General features: G+C 39.5%; 2 protein-coding genes across 2 annotated transcripts in view; both read right to left on the bottom strand.

Moving 5' to 3' along the window:
• Positions 1 to 19,642, bottom strand: part of smad2 (SMAD family member 2) — a 353,957-nt gene that overhangs the window by 37,117 nt on the left and 297,198 nt on the right. The window lies entirely within an intron of this gene.
• The window catches only part of LOC138624284 (ephrin type-A receptor 5), a 70,339-nt gene continuing 64,919 nt past the window's right edge, over positions 14,223 to 19,642 (bottom strand). Inside the window, exon 19 of the mRNA XM_069704318.1 lies at positions 14,223 to 19,495. Coding sequence (XP_069560419.1) covers positions 19,384 to 19,495 — 112 coding nt within the window. The 3' untranslated portion in view covers positions 14,223 to 19,383. The remainder of the gene's footprint in view (positions 19,496 to 19,642) is intronic.

The following is a 19,642-nucleotide window of genomic DNA, read 5'->3' as shown; positions in this document are numbered from 1 at the left end:
AATCTTGAAGCATCTGTGTGTCAGCAGCATGTTACTGTTGCTGCAGCTGCAGGTGGAGCTAGTTTAAACTACAATTTTATATCCTGGGACAGCAGATAAACCTCAGGGGTCGTCAGATGATTACTGGGAGAGGAAAGAAAAAAAAAGAAAACATAAGTTCCGATACACAAATCTGTTTTCAGTTTATTGGACAATTTTTTTTAGATATTATATCGTTCGATCATTTGTTGAAATAAATCCATGTAAGAAGTTTGGAGGGAAAAAGTCACTATTTAATGGAGCTGTTAACAACTCATTGCAATCTGAAATGTGACCCAAACACACACTGCTTTCTGTAAGACATTAGAAGACAGACTGGAAAACACTAGTTTAATCTTTACCAACGTGTTACAGTTTAAAAGCTTGTTCTATTATCCGTTGTGTCAGATCTTAATCTGAAAAGTACCTCAAGGTCTCAAATACCTGTAGTGGGGTATATTTCCCTCTGAAATGTAGTGCAGTGGAAGGATACATGGACATTCTCAAGTAAAGTACCTTTAAATTGGACTTAAGTACAGTAGTTGAGTAAATGTACTTTTTCCACCACTATGTACGTGTCATAGTGTAGCAAGTTGTGGAATTTTTGAGGTGACTACTGTATATAGTGATTATACTTACACAGAAAACAGATACATTACAACACAACATGGAGGACAGTAAAGACAGTAAATGAAATGGGGAACGATTTCAGATACAGCGGGACATTTGTGTCATGTTTTGAGATATCTTCATTTTTTATACATATAGATCATGTTTTAGATGCAACATTTCCAATTTCCTGTCTGTTTTTGGTGTCAACAGAAGTTTCAGTGGTAAATATCTTAAAACATGAGCACATAGAACCAAACTTTTTGGCATGACTTGATACCATCCAACTCTGTTCACTCTTTGTAATGTACTGCATGTGGACTGTGTTGACTTTTAGAGCATACCAGTAATTTGAGTGTGTACCTTTAAGCCTCACGTACTTTGTTTTAGTTAGTTAAGCCGACATGAGTCCTGGAACAGACACAAAAACATTAATTTACATTTTATATCCATATATTTTGCATGTGACGTGTGTTTCAGTGATGAAATAAAGCGCCTGTTGTGTTTGCCTTTTGAAAGTGCATCGTTTAATTTAACACGATCATAAAGCACAACATGGGTCTTTGCTCCGTGCCCGTCTTCGTTCTCTACATGCGTAAGCCTTTGTTCTCCGTAATGTGTTTTGTTTGTCCGTATCTGTATGACAATGATTAGCTCTGATGGATGATAGTGACCCAATAATTGTGACAAGGACACAGCATTAACATTGAAGAGGGGACAATGGCGGTGCAGCTGCGTGGCCACTGCATTATTCAGACAGGATGGATGATGGAGAAGAAGGGGAAGGGGAGAAAATGGGGAGTGGGAACGAGAGGGGACAGGAAGGAAGGATGAGGGGAGGAAGGGAGAGAGGGAAATGGGAGCAGAGCTACGTATGGAGCAATTTATGGATAGAAATAGAGTAGACATTTAGTGCAGAGGCAAGCTTGCAATGGGGGAGGTTGTAGATAGATAGAATTGGGGATGAACTAACAAAAGGAAAGGTGTGGTGGATGTGTCTGCAAATATTGTCTTGTATGGAGTTTGTTTTCGGCAGGATTCTGGAGAGTTTACCCAAAGGATCAAACAGAAACGGGGGCCCGGGGTATCTGTGCACGCCATCTCTGTGGTGTCCAGAAAAATTTGGGACTGAATGTAGAATATGTTTACATTGCAATCCAGTCTTTAACTTCAGGTGCTCCCAACCCCTGTTTTAAAAGCCAAAAGAGACCATGGTTGCATTCTTCATGAAAGAGAATTATAAGTAGTTCACCATAAATAGAATAATTGAATCAAGTCCAGTCAGGTGTTCTTGTGAAATGGTTAACTTGTATGTGTTTGTGCTGCTCTAGACCAGTGTTTGTGTCTACAGGATCGGGTTAGGAGCCATTGGCCGGTGAGGTCAGGAGGTTCGGTGTTGCACTTCCTGTGTTTGGTCCTATCATGGTCTATTTTAAGTTTTGCTCTGTGTTAAAATTTGTTCCGTCTTGCCTTTGGTGTCAGTGAGCTGATAAAATATGCATGGTTTGGACTTTTCACCTTTCCGATTTTTATTCCTTGTATAAATCAAAGGAAAATGGAGCCTTTTATGGTTGGAGCTCATCCATGTTTGATGTGCAGCCAGGAGGGAGACCTAGATAATAGAAGCTATCAGAGACATACAGCGCTGTGTGTGTGTGTGTGTGTGTGTGTGTGTGTGTGTGTGTGTGTGTGTGTGCGTGTGCGTGTGCATGCGTGCGTGTCTATGTGTGTGGATGCAGATGCACGAGTGTGTCTCCTCTTTCGGATTCTGTTTCATTCCCAGGCATTTAATGGACTTAAATGTATTACGACATACACTTTTCCGAGCAAAATGGGTTCACATAACACGCACATGCACGTGTTTTTAAAAAAAATAAATAACTGGATTTAGAGTTTGACTGCAGTAAAATGCAACAACATGAGATTGAATCAGCCACTGCACCGAACGAGGTCAAGCAGTCTCAAAAGTCCTTTTCTTCTATTGCAGACAGTTGTTAAAAAGCAGAAAGACATTTGAATTGTGTGCTCTGGAATCATGTACCCGTCTTAAGCTCATACATCATTCATCTATTCATTCCTTATCCATTCAGACAATTTCATCCATTCAAAGTAATCCTAACAGTCATTGATTTTTCTGCCAAGGACAACTTCAAAATAAGAAGAAAATACCTCTTGGGAACCGCTAAGGGAAAAGCGCAAAGTGATCAAAGCACAGCACTGAGAGATTCATCAGCAGCTGAGGATGGTAACTAATCGTCTGCAGGGATTGTCCTCATAGAAACTTCACTCATATCTCTATTTGTGCATTTTGTTGTGGCCCTTGGCAGCTAGCACTCGCCGCGGGAGAAAATCGATAGTCATTTTAGAAACATGACTTAATAATGACTTATTACGCACTGTAGTGAGCACTGGTGGAATGAAGGTCAAACTGAGCCACCATTTATCTGAGATTTATATTCACATGATAGTTTTTTTGGTAATTTTTTACCAGCAGCAACATATCTGCAAAATGCTCAGTTAACATTTCTTTTTTTTTTTTTTTTTTTCTTACCGTATCTGTTTGAGGAAAATGGAGACTTTTTTTTAGATAAAGTTAACATATTTGGTTATGTTTTGGTAACGAGAACAAGGTTTTCCTTGGGTTTCTGCAGGGCTTAAGTGCTGGTGGGTGATGGGCAGTTATTTGACTAAAAACTGTTTTAATGATTATTCTTATTATTACAATATTCATTTAAAAATCCACTGTCTGCCATAAAAATAGTAATTACCAAACAGTAGTAAAACAAACATCATAGTGACGTTTCAGTGGCTTAAGTGCGGTGAAAAAACACACGGGTGCTTAACCTAAGCGTTATTATGGTTGGGGAAAACCTGTAGAATAAGAAAAACTTGACTAAATAAATTGAGCTCGAGTAGTCAGGCCAGAGTCACACTGTTTGGCTCGAAAAAAAAAAAAAGTATGCTGACTGATAGGTCTTACAGTACTTTCATTGAGACTGATATCAACATGTACAATAAACACATCAGAGAAATCTGCCTGAATGTGATTAATAAGAAAAAAAAAAAAGATTTGCACTTGCCATGTATTCACACTCGTTATGCAAACTTTTGACCAATCAGATGTAGCCCTGGGTACACGGACAGTGTTTCCCCTGTATGCTTTAGATGGCAGCCCAGTGCTGCTGTTAAATGATGAACGCCACAGCAGATGTTTCAATTTGTACATCATAATCACAATGAACACAAACGATGTGCTTTTCCTCCACTTGAAGCAGACGACTGGCGTTAGTGGTGCTGCAGCCTCTCCCCTCTGTCCTCGGCTCTCCGTGTCGGTGTTTGACCGACACGGCTGGTTCACGCTTGAGACTGAGCCAGCTGAAATGAAAGATAACACTTTATTCGGGTCGACGACAGCCACTCTTGTCACTGAAACCTTAGTCGGTAAAACGCTGATAAGTTGCGTGCTTTATCAAACTACCTGTTCAAAAAGCATTGATATGTAGAAAAGCAATATTTTAACAACAGCAATGAACAAGCTTAAACAAAATATGTTTGTGTATTCTTAGTTTATCTGTTTATTTAAAATTAGGTCCGGTCCGAATTCTGTTCTTCATTCCTGCTGGCTCGACGTATGAGATGAAGCACAAACCTCGGCCTCAGCTGCTTAAGTGGAACACTTAGTATGCCTTACCTTATCTACTTATTCATTTTTCATTTGCCACATAAGACTCGCTGTCACACTTCTCAGTGCACTGGCAATTAATGTGCTGTGAACATGCCGCACTGTTCAAATTCACTGTCTAGGCATGAAGGAGATGGACTTTAACTGAGACAATTCATTCGACATATACGATGCGTCGCACGTAATTTATGTGAAATTAGCAACTGCGCAAGTGACACAGAGAGAAACAGAAACGCTGCCGTATACTGAAATAGCAGGCGCACACACATGCACTTTTTATTGAAATATAATATCCCGGTGATGCATTGTAGTCATTAGGGTGTCTATGCTAAGCACAGGCCATATTAAGATGGATGGGTTGTTTTTCACAGACACCAGGACACTTTTACAGCTATTAACTCCCGTTTGTACATATCGTGTACTACAAAAAGTGGTGGTATATATATATATAAGTACAGCCGCTCTCTTCCATTATTTGTGCTCTGCTGTGAGTTGAAGAACTCTGATTGAACTCGTATATTTGAGCCTGATCATCTTTTGTACCGGCAATCAAAACATTTCGTTATCTGCTGATTGGATTTCAATTGAACAAAATTACATTGAACTCATTGTAATGAGCAGACATGAACCCAATTACTCTCAAACGCATCTAATTTCACTGATCTAAACTAAAATAAATTAAATCAATTCAACTCATTTATAGAGATCTCAATCTCCCACATGATCAATAGATTACTGAAATTGTTGTGACTTGGTCAAACTGAGACATCTGGGCTTGCTCTCCCTCAGGACGCTTTGACTGTGGGTTTCTGTGGATTAAGAGGATAACGTGGTGATAACTGAGCAAAACTACAAGGTTAATAAGCATAGCAATGTCTCCACACGTGAAAGCAGCGGTGTTGTAGTGATTATGAAGAGCAGAAACGTCTCGAATCAAACATCCAGCCAAGGTGTTTGTCCATTTTTATCAAATTCTTTCTTGAGGTGCGATCAATAGGTTTGGGTCATGATTTTTGAATATTCAAAAATATTAAAAATCGAATTATGTAGGCGACTATCATTCTTCCTTATTTTCCCTGTTTTGACTGTTGCCTGCTTGTAATGTGTGAAGGTGACGATAATGCACCTGTAAGCTGTCTGCCAGCCGACATTAAACAACATAAGCAGCAGAAGAACACGTTGCTACCAGGCTTCGGCGCTTTGCTGGTAAAACTGTGCGGTGCCGCGGTGCCAACAGCAGAAACATGCAAAGACGACGACAGCCGCAAAAACTTTCTTTGTGGAACAACTCGCATGCAAACTCTGTAGGTAAAGGTAGCAGATCGACAGTCTATCACAGCTGTGCACAATCATGAGAGTGAAGCACCGAGCAAATAGTCAGATCAACAATTAATGGGCAGACGAAGTGAGTTTGATGTTGGACGTGCAGTGCCAATAACATGCCTTAGCTTCAAAGGTGAAGCTAAGGTCATGCTTCTAATCAGTTTCATACAAAGTGAGGGTTTTAGAAGCTGGATGGAATTCGTTGAGACTGATTTCACTGCACAGTTGAGTCTCTCCTCCTCTTTACGTGTGTGTATGTGCGGGGTGAGGAGGTTATAGCCAAATAGTTTTGATTTTTGCTTGAAATGCCAATCCTTAGAAAATCTAAAAGTTTAGACTGCACCTATAAAGCCTAAAAACGACACGGGTCTTAAATCTGGCTGTCATCCATTTACAATTAGTCTCTTTGTACAGTGTTTAACTGCTCCCAGCACTCATATCATGCTTAGAACCACTCCCTGGAAGTCCCGCTCTGTGAGCACGTCAGGTCCATCTGTGATTTGCACTAGACCTGTGTTAAAACGGCAACCCTTCAGCTCAAGCTTCATTTTGGGAAACAGAAAGAAGTCGCAGGGAACCAAATCCAGTGAGTAGTGGTGGTGGGGAGCAACGATTGTGTTGTCGCGGGCGAGAAACTTGTACATTGTCATGTTGGCAGTGTTGGGAGGTGACTTTTGAAATTACATATTCTTGGCCGTCACATTCCCGATTACAAACAGGAAGGGACATTTCTGAACTGGGCTGTGCTGGGCTAACTTAGGTTATTAGCCCAGTGGATAGTGGCAGCAGAAACTGTCAAAGTATTGGCATACACACACCTTTCAAACACCCTTTTAAACAATATTGTAGATACAATATTTTAAATTAATGCACCTTTATTTCGGCAAAAAAAGTAAAGTGACTATGGTCCATTTATAACATGATGACCCCGACAAACATTTTGTGCTCACACACCGTGCATCTGCAAATTCCTCCGTGCATGGCAAGGCTGATTATGGAGGATGTATGGCAAGCAGACAATGTGGAGGTAATTCCCTTCCAGCTCTCAGCGGGTAATGTCAAAATAATTATCAGACGAGACAGCTCAGTGGGCAGGCAGCACCTCTTCATTATAGAGCAGGGTTGAGGGGGCTAACAACCTCCAAATGTAGCAGTATACACCATACACGCTTTCATATGGAATTGTTCCAATCCTTTTCACGTTTATTCTTGGATTTTGCTGCTCCTGTTGATCATTTCATGCACAGTAGTATACCATAGTCATACAGCTCTCTCACTTAATAATGTTCCAACCAAGAATACATTTTGTTTGGTTTATATTTGATTTGCTCACAGGATGAAGTCTATGCACTTCATACAACATTAAATCATTTGCACATGCAAACAGTATTGTGGCAGTTTTCTTTTCATAGTATTCAAATTTAGATAATTTTTTTTCTATATATATATTTTTTTTAGAAAATATCATACATTTCTTGGAGCTGTGTCTATATAAATATAATTTATAGGAACCAAAATACGAAGTCAAAAATGAGCCGAGGTTGTGAAAACCTGATTTAAAGAACAGTAGGTTTGTGTTCCTGGTTGACAAATTAGCACAATGTCAAATGCTGTGGCATCTCGGAGATACAATATCTATATCTATATATATATATATATATCTATATACAGTGGGTACGGAAAGTATTCAGACCCCTTTAAATTTTTCACTGTTTCATTGCAGCCATTTGCTAAAATCAAAAAAGTTCATTTTATTTCTCATTAATGTACACTCAGCACCCCATCTTGACAGAAAAAAAACAAATGTAGAAATTTGTGCAAATTTATTAAAAAAGAAAAACTGAAATATCACATGGTCATAAGTATTCAGACCCTTTGCTGTGACACTCATATTTAACTTACATGCTGTCCATTTCTTCTGATCCTCCTTAAGATGGTTCTACTCCTTCATTGGAGTCCAACTGTGTTTAATTAAACTGATTGGACTTGATTAGGAAAGGCACACACCTGTCTATATAAGACCTTACAGCTCACAGTGCATGTCAGAGCAAATGAGAATCATGAGGTCGAAGGAACTGTCCAAGGAGCTGAGAGACAGAATTGTGGCAAGGCACAGATCTGGCCACGGTTACAAAATAATTTCTGCAGCACTCAAGGTTCCTGAGAGCACAGTGGCCTCCATAATCCTTAAATGCAAGAAGTTTGGGACGACCAGAACTCTTCCTAGACCTGGCCGTCCAGACAAACTGAGCAATCGTGGGAGAAGAGCCTTGGTGAGAGAGGTAAAGAAGAACCCAAAGATCACTGTGGCTGAGCTCCAGAGATGCAGTAGGGAGATGGGAGAAAGTTCCACAAAGTCAACTATCACTGCAGCCCTCCACCAGTCGGGGCTTTATGGCAGAGTGGCCCGACGGAAGCCTCTCCTCAGTGCAAGACATATGAAAGCCCGCATAGAGTTTGCCAAAAAACACATGAAGGACTCCCAGCCTATGAGAAATAAGATTCTCTGGTCTGATGAGACCAAGATTGAACTTTTTGGCGTTAATTCTAAGCGGTATGTGTGGAAAAAACCAGGCACTGCTCATCACCTGCCCAATACAATCCCAACAGTGAAACATGGTGGTGGCAGCATCATGCTATGGGGGTGCTTTTCAGCTGCAGGGACAGGACGACTGGTTGCAATTGAAGGAAAGATGAATGCAGCCAAGTACAGAGATATCCTGGAAGAAAACCTCTTCCAGAGTGCTCTGGACCTCAGACTGGGCCGAAGGTTCACCTTCCAACAAGACAATGACCCTAAGCACACAGCTAAAATAACAAAGGAGCGGCTTCAGAACAACTCTGTGACCATTCTTGACTGGCCCAGCCAGAGCCCTGACCTAAACCCAATTGAGCATCTCTGGAGAGACCTGGAAATGGCTGTCCACCAACGTTCACCATCCAACCTGACGGAACTGGAGAGGATCTGCAAGGAAGAATGGCAGAGGATCCCCAAATCCAGGTGTGAAAAGCTTGTTGCATCATTCCCAAGAAGACTCATGGCTGTACTAGATCAAAAGGGTGCTTCTACTCAATACTGAGCAAAGGGTTCAGACCCTACTTATGACCATGTGATATTTCAGTTTTTCTTTTTTAATAAATTTGCACAAATTTCTACATTTCTGTTTTTTTCTGTCAAGATGGGGTGCTGAGTGTACATTAATGAGAAATAAAATGAACTTTTTTGATTTTAGCAAATGGCTGCAATGAAACAAAGGCTGAAAAATTTAAAGGGGTCTGAATACTTTCCGTACCCACTGTATATAGTATTCTATATATATAGATAAAAATAGATATAGATATCTATAATATCTATATATATCTATATATATCTATATATATATATATATATTTTTCCAACAGCTTTTATTGACAACTTGTTGTAATGTGTTACTCCCATCAGAAGGAGGCAGTAATGTACCTAAAAGCTGTCTGCCAACTGCCATTAATCAAATTGTTGATTTTTAAGCAAATAGTTCAGAGCGATTTTCGAGTAGTAATTTTGCTTGAAATGCCCATTCTTTCACGTAAATTCCTTTACGCAAGTTCCTTTACTTATGTTAGCTTAGTTACACGTGTCACATTGTGTAGGCAAGAAATCCAGGGTGAATTTTGCTTTCTGTCAGACTCAAACACCGGTCTCCATGGGTAAAAGTCCTGTGTGTATTTCATCCAACCACTCCCGACCTCCTTCCGATATAGAGTCACTCTTTCTACTTCATCACATGACCTACTTCTTTTTCGACGTGGGTGGTCACGGTGCCGACGCCAAGGGGGTCCCTGTGTGCATCTCTCTGATGCCAACGACTTTGATAAACCAGCAGTATTTGTTGCTTTAAGAGTGAGAACGGGCTGCAATGACAGACTGGATCATGAAACAGGACAATTACAGGACTGCACATATTACTTTTCATTACATTTCATTCAAAAGTCATGTATTTTACACACAATTAACATTCTGAATCTTCGAAAAAATATATAATCAAAACACAATTTAATCTGCTTCATAGTCATTTTAGTAGTTTGTAGAAATGATTGTCAAAAACATAAAGCATCTGTATACTACTTTTTGGAACAGTAAGCAATAATTGTAAATGTAGATAGTGGTGATTCTTTTTTTTTGTGTGTAAGTTTTTGACAAATTATCAATAATAATTAAAAATATTCTTTGCATTTCAGCACATGCATTTTTATTAAGTCACTGCGGCCCCTTCAAAATCGAAATAGTTTTGTGTGCATACAAGAGATTTGAGCAAAAAACACAGAGGAAAGTGTGTGTGTGCCCGGCTGAGTCAATTCAATTCTGAGTGTGTCAGAGTGACAGACCTCATTAGACCAGAGAAATAGCTGCTGTATGTGTTGTGGAGCGCTGTGTGTGCAAGGTGTTGTAGTTATTAATATATTACCTCCCTGTGTCTCAGGTTAACTGCACTTTCGTCTCACCTTGACTGACCTTCCACACACACACACGCGGGTGCACATACACAAAACTCGAACACACACAGAGACATTACACCAAAGGGACTTCACATTAGGGACATTTCTGCACTGATGATTGACTGCTTTGAATAAAGGACCTTGGAAAAACATCTGGGCAAGTGACAAATACGTCCCCGTGGCTGCCTTTGTATGAAGGAGACAGATACGGTGGGCGAGAGAGAGAGCGAGAGAGAGAGAGAGTGTGTGTGTGTGTGTGTGTGTGTGTGTGTGTGTGTGTGTGTGTGTGTGTGTGTGTGTGTGTGTGTTTTGAATTATCTCCACTGCTACACAAAGACCTGCCAGGCTGCTACTGCTGGCGAGGTTTGTGCGTGTGCGTGTAAAATGTGTGTCCTTGCCAGCCACTTGACATCACACAGCCCTCTCATGGCAGGCTTCTCGGATCAGTAGCAGAATGGATAAGGCTATTTACCAGCAGCTTATTTGGTCCGGGTCAGACCTCCAGTAACAGTTTAATGGGTGTTGAGGGTGTCTGCGACACGGGGGAGAGCAGCTTTATCTGTCCGTGTGCACCTTGGGCTCCTATCTGCCTTGAAAAGTGGTTATAAAAATTCTATTTTTTGACAACGAGGAGGCCGCGACAGGGAGGAAAAAACAGATGATAGCAGGGGAATCAGTTTTCTTAACACATTTTAAAAGCAAAAATTTGAACATCAATGACAACATCCTTTATTTAAAACCTGCCCAAACTGGGACTCTTCATAATACTGACAGTTGGCAAGAGACTCCAGATCAGACTCCAGAAACGTGTTTTGTTTTCTCCATCAACTGATTACATGCTTCAGTGACTATACTATGTAAATACTGTGTAAACACAGCGGGGATTTTAATTTGAAGTTACACGTAGATCTCAACATACTGACATGTTTGTGGATATAAAATGTATACATTAAAATGTTCTGACAAAGTGATTTAAAAATGGAAAGAACATTGCATCTCACTGGTGTAGATTTTTAATGCAAGATATTTGTTCAAATGGGCTTTCATACAATGCAACCCACACAATACCTATTGTTTCAGTTCTGAAGATGATTTCATCTTGGAAAAACCAATAAAAGTGTGCACCTAAAGCTTTCCCCTATAATTTACCCTCGTGTTTTGGCATTTTAAAAAGGCTACGTCTCGCTGGCTTCAAAATAGAACTGCCATTTTAAACACCAACCCCCACTGTAACTTTTTTCTTTAAACAAATTGCACAAAATGTGATGACGATCACCACTAAATTAAACATCTTACACAGAAACAGGCACAGAGTGTACAACTAGACAGATAAATGACTGCTTATACCCACAGACATGCCGGCATTCCTTCATACAGACACCCATAGATTCGCAGACACCCACACAATCCCACCTAAACTGACAGCTAAGGTTCTCCTGAAGGTCATTCATAATGATTAAAGAGGCATCTCTGCAATGATTTTCAAATGACCCTCGGGACGCCTCGACCACAGACACCTCTTCAAGAGAAAATTACTTTATCGTGCCCTGGGATACCTGACTTTAAACTGACACAGTGATAGACTAATAGACAGCAAAACAGTAAGGAGCGGCAGACTGGGATGAAAAAAAAAAATGGAAAGGCAAAGAGAAAGACAGAGATAGGAAGACATAATAGAGTCACAAAATAAATGTCATGCAGATATGTTGATGTACAGGCATGTTATTAGTCAGGCAGACTGAGCCGGTCAAAACGGAGACGGGCAGACAGGAAGGTAGGAAGGTATAGGTGGACAGGCATACATGCAGTGAGACAGCCGGGCTAGCCCAAAGCCAGAAACCCGTCCATTCATCCAAGAACAATCCCAGTCAGCACCAGTGGGAATACACACACACACACACACACACACACACACACACACACACACACACACACACACACACACACACACACACACACACACACACACACACACACACACCCCACCCTGCAGCTCTTTTCTTCAAGCCGCTGATACAGAGGTTTTGGTAATAGGCATGCTGATGGTGTGATGGCTAATTTCACCTTCATACGCTGTGTGTGTGTGTGTGTGTGTGTGTGTGTGTGTGTGTGTGTGTGTGTGTGTGTGTGTGTGTGTGTGTGTGTGTGTGTGTGTGTGTGTGTGTGTGTGTGTGTGTGTGTGTGTGTGTGTGTGTGTGTGTGTGTGTGTGTGTGTGTGTGTGTGTGTAATAATCACCTTGAGCCATGCAGGCAGTGGATTTCCCCCAGAGATCAGCCAGGTTTGATTTGACATAACACACACATATACACAACAATTCAGTGCTGATATTTACATAAAAAATACTGTAACGCTGCAAGAACTGAGCATCACCTTCACACATGATTCAAGGTTATCACAGAAATCATAAATGGATGTTTGAATTACAGATGTTTTATGTAAAGGAGATTAAGCAATTTATTTTTCTATTTTACAAACTGCCTTAAAGGGATTAAGAAATACATCTTCTGAACTGTCTCGTAAACAAAGGCTTACCAACACATTTGCAGAAAATATGAACTTTTTACAGTAGTAATGGTTTCTTTAGTAGGTGTTTAAAGTATTCTCACAAACTCAGATACACCGTTTTATACTATGTTCACTGTTTTAATTGTGAGCGAGGTTTTCACATTATTGGCTGCTTTGTATGAGAGCAATCACACAATAACACGAGCTGCTGACATCAGCAGCTAATTTCACTGCATCTGACAGACACATTATTTCCAGGACTTGCATCATCGGGTTTTAAAATATCGTGCATTTTATAGCACCCCCACAGCACATGATCATTATCACCATAACCCAGCAATGAACTGTACTTTGCTGGATTGTGTTGTCGGCCACGATGCACCACTGACGATGAGTTTTACCAAATAGCACAAACACAGGATCCGTGTTATTTAGTATACCTATCTTTACTTGGGCAGTGTTTGATTCTCTCCCCACATCCTCGATGTGTTCTTTTATCCACCTGTTTCTATACCCCACAGTCTCCATCTACATAAAGAGGAAAAACTGGTAACTAGCTTCCTTGTTACTCTGACAGTTGGTATCTCAACCAATAAACCATGTCTAATTGCATTGCTGGGGAACATCTTTGAGTAATTACATTGTCCGTGTGAAGTAGCTCATTACACAGAAACCAACAAGAGCTATAAACACAGGCAAAAACCCATCACAAATTCTAACAAAGTATATTGCAATAAAGTTTACAGCCTGTAGTTCGTTCTGTTAACCGAACAGCAATGAAGTTAAGAAGCAAGAATGCACGCAGGTGTTTCAATAAAACATTTAATTACTATTTTGAATATGTTACATTCATTGCTGCTACAATTAGAAAGGTCACTGGTTTTAAAATTTGACCATATTGTGTAAGGAAATTCTTCTTTTTGTTGAAATTGCTATTGAAAAAAAGCATCGTTTCGGAATCAGTCTTGCGCTACACCATAAGGGTGGCTGAATTGGGCTAATTCAGAGTATTCTGAAATTCTTTCTTCAACCAGTAGAATACGACAGCACAGATTTTTTTTTACCTGTGGGGTCATCATACATGTTGGTAATACATAAAGCCGCATTTATTGAAACCCTATCTGCGAATGTGTTGTGTCATGTACTGGCAATTTGGTTATCAGACAATGAGTGACATCAAGAGTTGATTTTCTTGAAGTTTTATTACAAAAATATAGAATTTGATAACACACTACAAAAACATCAACACAAACATAATACATGACAGTCTCAAAGACAAACCAATAGCACATCAATAGCTAAGTATTTTTACTGTGCTTTCAATGAATCACAAAACAATTATTCAGTTGTTTAAAACCGTATGTGTGAGCTATTGAAAACAGAATTATTGTCTTTGACCTGGGGAAAACCTCAACTGCATACCTGTTTTTGTATGTTAACACTGAGTGAAAGCTGCACATTTCTCCCTAAGACCAGATGTTGAATGATAACCCAATCAATGTACCTTTTTCCCACTTCCTGAGAAGTTAACTATACAGTTGCGAAGTGGGCGGGGAAGTATTTTTTTTTCCCACTGCAAATTTCCTTTTAAAAGCTTCTTTTTAACAAAAAAAAAAATCACAATGTTACTTAAACACGGGAGTATCTGATTAACCTTCTAAATGTTTCAACCCACAGTAGCTTTTAAGAGACATTTCCCCCCCTCCCCCACAATGAAGTATATTATATGGCACAAAATGCTAGAATACCTACATGCCTCAGTAGCTGTTGTTATGATGAAGATGCCTGCTAAAGAGGTGAAATCAGTTCAAGCTTGTTCCAAACATCCTAATAACCATAATGAGTCATACACAGTTGTACACAGTCAGTAGTAAAAGGAGAACTATTACTACCAGAACCCCAAACCCAGATACACTCCAATCCCTTTTCTATATTTATGAGGTTTTCAGAGACACCCAAACCTGTATTTTCATGATGTTCACATGTCCTAAAACCCTTCAGATGTTAGTGCAACCTTATTATTGTTGTTATATTCCCATGTATTTGTGTATGCATATGCAATTTTTGCTAATAACGTCAGGTCTCAGGTATTGCTTTTGTACATTTGCTAGAATTCAGTCAAACCTTGTATTTTATGGTTTGTGCAGCACTTTTATTATAAAACCAGTTCCAACAAACCCTAATGTGTACGAATAGAAGAACTTCTTCTGTTTGTGTATATCAATGTGAATAAATTAGATTACCTCCTCTGAAACGCCATTTTAAACAACAAAGTTGTTGATTCAGATGTTTCACCAAATGTGTGTTATGGAATTTAATTTGACACTAGGAATCTGGCTCCTGCATAAACTTTACGTGGCTGATGCAGCTCGAGCTGACAGTCATTTTAGAGCAACAACACATCAGTAAATATTTCGTCATTGCTGGTGAGCTGTACTTTCTGTCTTTCTTCCTGCTAAATGAGACTTGCCTAGATCAAATCATGCCTTTGCAAAAGTGCTGAAAATAAATCATTTGAATTATCGAAGATATTTTGCACAGCAACACCCATCAACTGTATATTTATTGTTTCAACAAATCAATACCAGTTCTCATACTTTTGTACTCGATAGTGTTAATGCTAAAATGCCACTAACACTCTTAGACAAATTGCCTGGCTGAAGTTTGTTGACATCAAGGGCTAATGCAATTGACCTCTTTAAAAAAATAAATAAAAAAAATCCTATCATTCACTCACTGTCCTAAAAGATGTCTGTCAAACCCTGTGCTTACTTTCAGAAGGTGTATCGTTGTGCCATACACAATAAAATGGTGCTCTACATCAATGATTCTCACGTAGCTTTGATTTGTTTTAAAAAAAAGTTTACCAATGCTTTGTGCTTAACGGTCAAATTTTACACCACGGGAAGCATTGACAATATGAAGTGCTATAATTAGTATCAGGGAACACAGTAGTAATTATATAGCAACGAAAAACTTTGACACTAAAATGTCAGTCACTTATAGACATTTTAGTTAAACAAAAGGGCAACAGATTTCTCATAAAGTGCAAATTAAATTAGTTCCAACATACACATTGTCCGACATTCTTCTTATTGCCTGTAGACATTGTTGGCAAAGAGTAAATATATAGTAAGTTGGGGCAGAACTGGGGCATAGCATTTTGGCAGGGGAGGAAATAACGGTGCTCAAAAGATGAGAGGCACTTATAAGGGTGTACTATTCACCAATTGTTCATGCCCCAGGCATAGGTTTTAGGTTGGAAATGAAGCTGAAAACGGTGGTTGTAAAAAGCCAATAACATGCAATTTAGGAAGGATCAAAACACGGTGAAAGTTCATAAAATGTTCATAGTAATCATATGACTGAGGACATTTTAATTGAAAACATGCTGGGTGGTAAATTAAAAGCACCCAACACAGTTACTTTTGCTGTACATGCCTTATACTGCGCACCATATTACTGATGCTCTCCCCCACTGAACTAAAAATCTGCATAGCCGCAATAGTCTACATAAAGTTTCACTGCCAAAATGTTGGTTACATTTTTGAAGATAATAAATGAACACTGCTTTAGTTAAAAATAAATATACCGTGGTTTAAAAAAGATACACAACCACAGATTTTAAGTTACTAAATGGCTACTGTTCCCCATCAATAAAACTACAATATAGTATATTACTGTACAAGCCGGAGCCACTCCTCCAAATTGATAAATGTAGACTAAAGAGACTATGCAGACGTCTCACAAACGTTCACCTCGGTGGAACGTTTCAACTCTTAGAAACACATACCCAATGTCAACCGTGGTCATTCTCCACCTGCATTCTTTCAAGAAACCAGTCAAGAAGCATAATCCTGACAGCAGGTGGAAAAGCCTAAATGCCACAAGTGAAATGGGTTCCTACCACTAATGAGGCCTTTCACTCATCTAGAACTCTGAAGGGTGTTTAGAGTGTTTAAAAGCGAAATACGTTCTTAAAAAAAAAAAAAAAAAAAAAAAAAAGAAGTGAAATACCCCTTAAAAATCGTACATTCTTCTTGTGTGCTTTTCTATGCTTGTAATACGGTCAGGTGATTCCACCTCTTAGAAATAAAAACCTACCTTTACAATCTCATTTCATTTCCACCTTTACGCCCCAGCACTAACACTACTCTGACCAAGAAAAATATTAGCATGTCATCTGCAAAGAGGATAGATATTTTTTGAGAACTTTGCTTCTGCTTCAGTGAACATAGCTGTGAAAAGGGTCACGTTTTTTAGCAATAAAGCACTGCGTAGCAATGGGTAAAATATCATACCAAAAAGAAGTAAAGCAAGGGCTTGATCATTGACATCATTGTATACCCTTAAACCATTCAAAACACCAGAAGTTCATATACCAGTCCCTGTGCATACTTCTCATATAATTCTAGAGACAGCAGAGCATTTCTTGTGGTCTCATTTCGGGCCACTGACAATATTTTCTAGATCTTGCACCAAAACTTGAAATGAAACACAATCACCAACAACATAAGATGAGTATTTGCTCTTTCTGCATACCCTTTTGGGGACCGTTACATGGGGACAGATGTGCTGGCTGCCCCCACCTGACAGTGGCCCAAGTAGCAGAAAAGCAGATTTTAAATAATAGTTACTATTTACTAATGTGTACTGCTCTGAGATGCTTGATCAATACCAACTTGTCCACATGATGGTAGACAGAAGAACAATGCTCCCTGCTTTAAATATATAATACATTATATACATGAAAGACATGTAGGCAAAGCTGCTCAGTAGTCCAAGAGAGAGTATTATGATAAAACACAAACTGTCCACATAATTTTTGCTTTTTTTTTTTTTAACAAGTATAAATAAATAATTGATTATCAACTTGATCAATATTGCCTCCTTATTTTTAGCAGTCCCATTAAGAGTGAGGTTTATTGTGGTGTGGCAGACATGCGTGTGAGAGATACTCTGTGGCATGGTGAACTGAACAGATTGCTGAGGGTTTTCTGCGGTACCTGAAGGTCGTCGGTTATAAGTGAAGGCTTGATGAAGATCTTGAGTGCACTCTTAAAGGCTGACTGAAGGCTGCGTTGGAATTCTTGTTGAGGTTCCGTTAGAATCTGTGTGATCCGTTCCATGAGAATCCAAGTGACAGTTCTGTTATTAAACGAACAAATGTTGACTGAACCTTCCATAGACTTTCTTAAGTTGGATTTCTATTGCATGGATTGTTCCAGTAGAATGCACATGGAAGTGCTCCATAACATGATTTGACATTAGAAAATGTGTGACTGTTCCTTTTGAATGTCCGTAGTAGAACCCGTGTGAAGGTTCATCAGAATTTGGGTGAAAGATGTGTTAGTGTCTGAGCTTCCAGTTGAGTCTCTAAAGAAGTGAAGTTATGCAAGTGATTTAAAAATGTGTTGCTGTCGCACAGACCCAGGCAAAGGTTCCCCGCAATCTGAGTGAACGTTTGACTAAAACATGCGTGAAGTATCCAGTTAATAAAGCAATTTTCAATCGGAATCTGCATAGTTTTGGAGTTGATAGCTGAGTGAGTTCTGTAGTAAACCATTACGGTTTTAGTGGAGATTCTTATAGATTTTCAGAGGAAAAGTGGCAGATCGCAAGCTGAATTTCTTATACAATCTGTGGCTTCATTCAGAAGCTGGTTTTAAGGACCAGAATGGTTCTATTGCCACATTCTTGCAGTGTTTTACATTCAGCTAAAGCCTTGTATTTAGTCATGCTCTCTTCTTATGTTTTTGCTTTTCTTTTATAGGCTCAATTTGACCCAATCTTAAAATTCAGCATCCAAGGTTGCTCTTTTGTCTTGCATTGCTCTGGACGGTAGTGATGTATATGACACTGAATATGAATCTGGTCCGTCTGAGTGTTGAGCAGCTGGATTGTAGCTGCAGTTTTGTGGCATGAAGTCCTGCCAGAGACAGAAAAAGAAAACCCAAAGTGCACCAACATGGCAAAGCAAAGATTGACAGGAATTCATGTTTTGCTCTTGGTCCATTATATGTTTACCCTGCCTGAGAATAATGTTCAATTCAATGACTCCTGACGGAACTTGTACTTCCAGAGAAAATTGCCAGGGAAAAAGCCAGTACTGTTCAGATCCACTGGGCTCAGCTCACCTGAGGCAGGTTGAAAAAGTTCAGTTTGAGCCCGCTGTATGAAACTCCCATATTTGTGAAACAGCCAAAAACTGATGGTTGCTCTCAGGGCCCGATCTGTGGTCGATGTTTCAGGTTTGATCTGGGAGAATCCCAACAGTGCAAAGGATGTAAGAATACCCACATTTCACACAGTTGGAATTAATTTGAATGAAAAGCATCATTTAAGTTCAGTTTAGCTCACCACCATTGTCCCTCCATGTAGCACCACTCAGTCCAGTTCAGTTTGGTTTCAGTGCTGCAATGTCAAATGTACCCATTGACACCACAAGCAAGCACCACACACAAGAACTGGCAAAATGCGGATCCTCCAGTTTAGATCCTTGGAACACTGGGTTTCCTTGTCCGCAGAAAGTGCTAAGCCGCTCTAGGTCCAACAGAGTCTTTTGATTACATACTAGGTCCATATATTGTATTTGTGTGTGTGTGTGTGTGTGTGTGTGTGTGTGTGTGTGTGTGTGTGTGTGTGTGTGTGTGTGTGTGTGTGTGTATGTGTATGTGTATGTGTATGTATGCATGTAGGTGTATATCATATACTTCTGTGTGTGTTGTGTTTGTATATGAGTGCGTGCATGCGTGCCTGTACATATGCATCAGATGTTTACAGTAGATTTGGTGTTGTTCATATGGACTCTCATCTCCTGAATACTAGTGATAATTTTTTTCTGATGTCCAGCCAAGTTCACTCCTACTCTTCGCAAATCCCTGCAAAACAGCACACAAACAACAGGCCACTATTTTTAAGGCAGTCTTCTAACACAGATAAATCTATACAAGTTCTTAAAAACAAGTGTCTTTTTTTGCCTATTTACTCAATTAACCTCAATGAAAGATTTATTTCCAATGTTTTAG

The sequence above is a fragment of the Brachyistius frenatus genome, unplaced genomic scaffold, assembly GCF_029030835.1.
Source record: "Brachyistius frenatus isolate BFR_SWC_R1_liver_20210118 unplaced genomic scaffold, ASM2903083v1 Contig_3, whole genome shotgun sequence".
Lineage (NCBI taxonomy): Eukaryota > Metazoa > Chordata > Actinopteri > Embiotocidae > Brachyistius > Brachyistius frenatus.
Note: the sequence above shows the minus strand (reverse complement) of the source record. Positions and strands in the feature narration are given on the sequence as shown.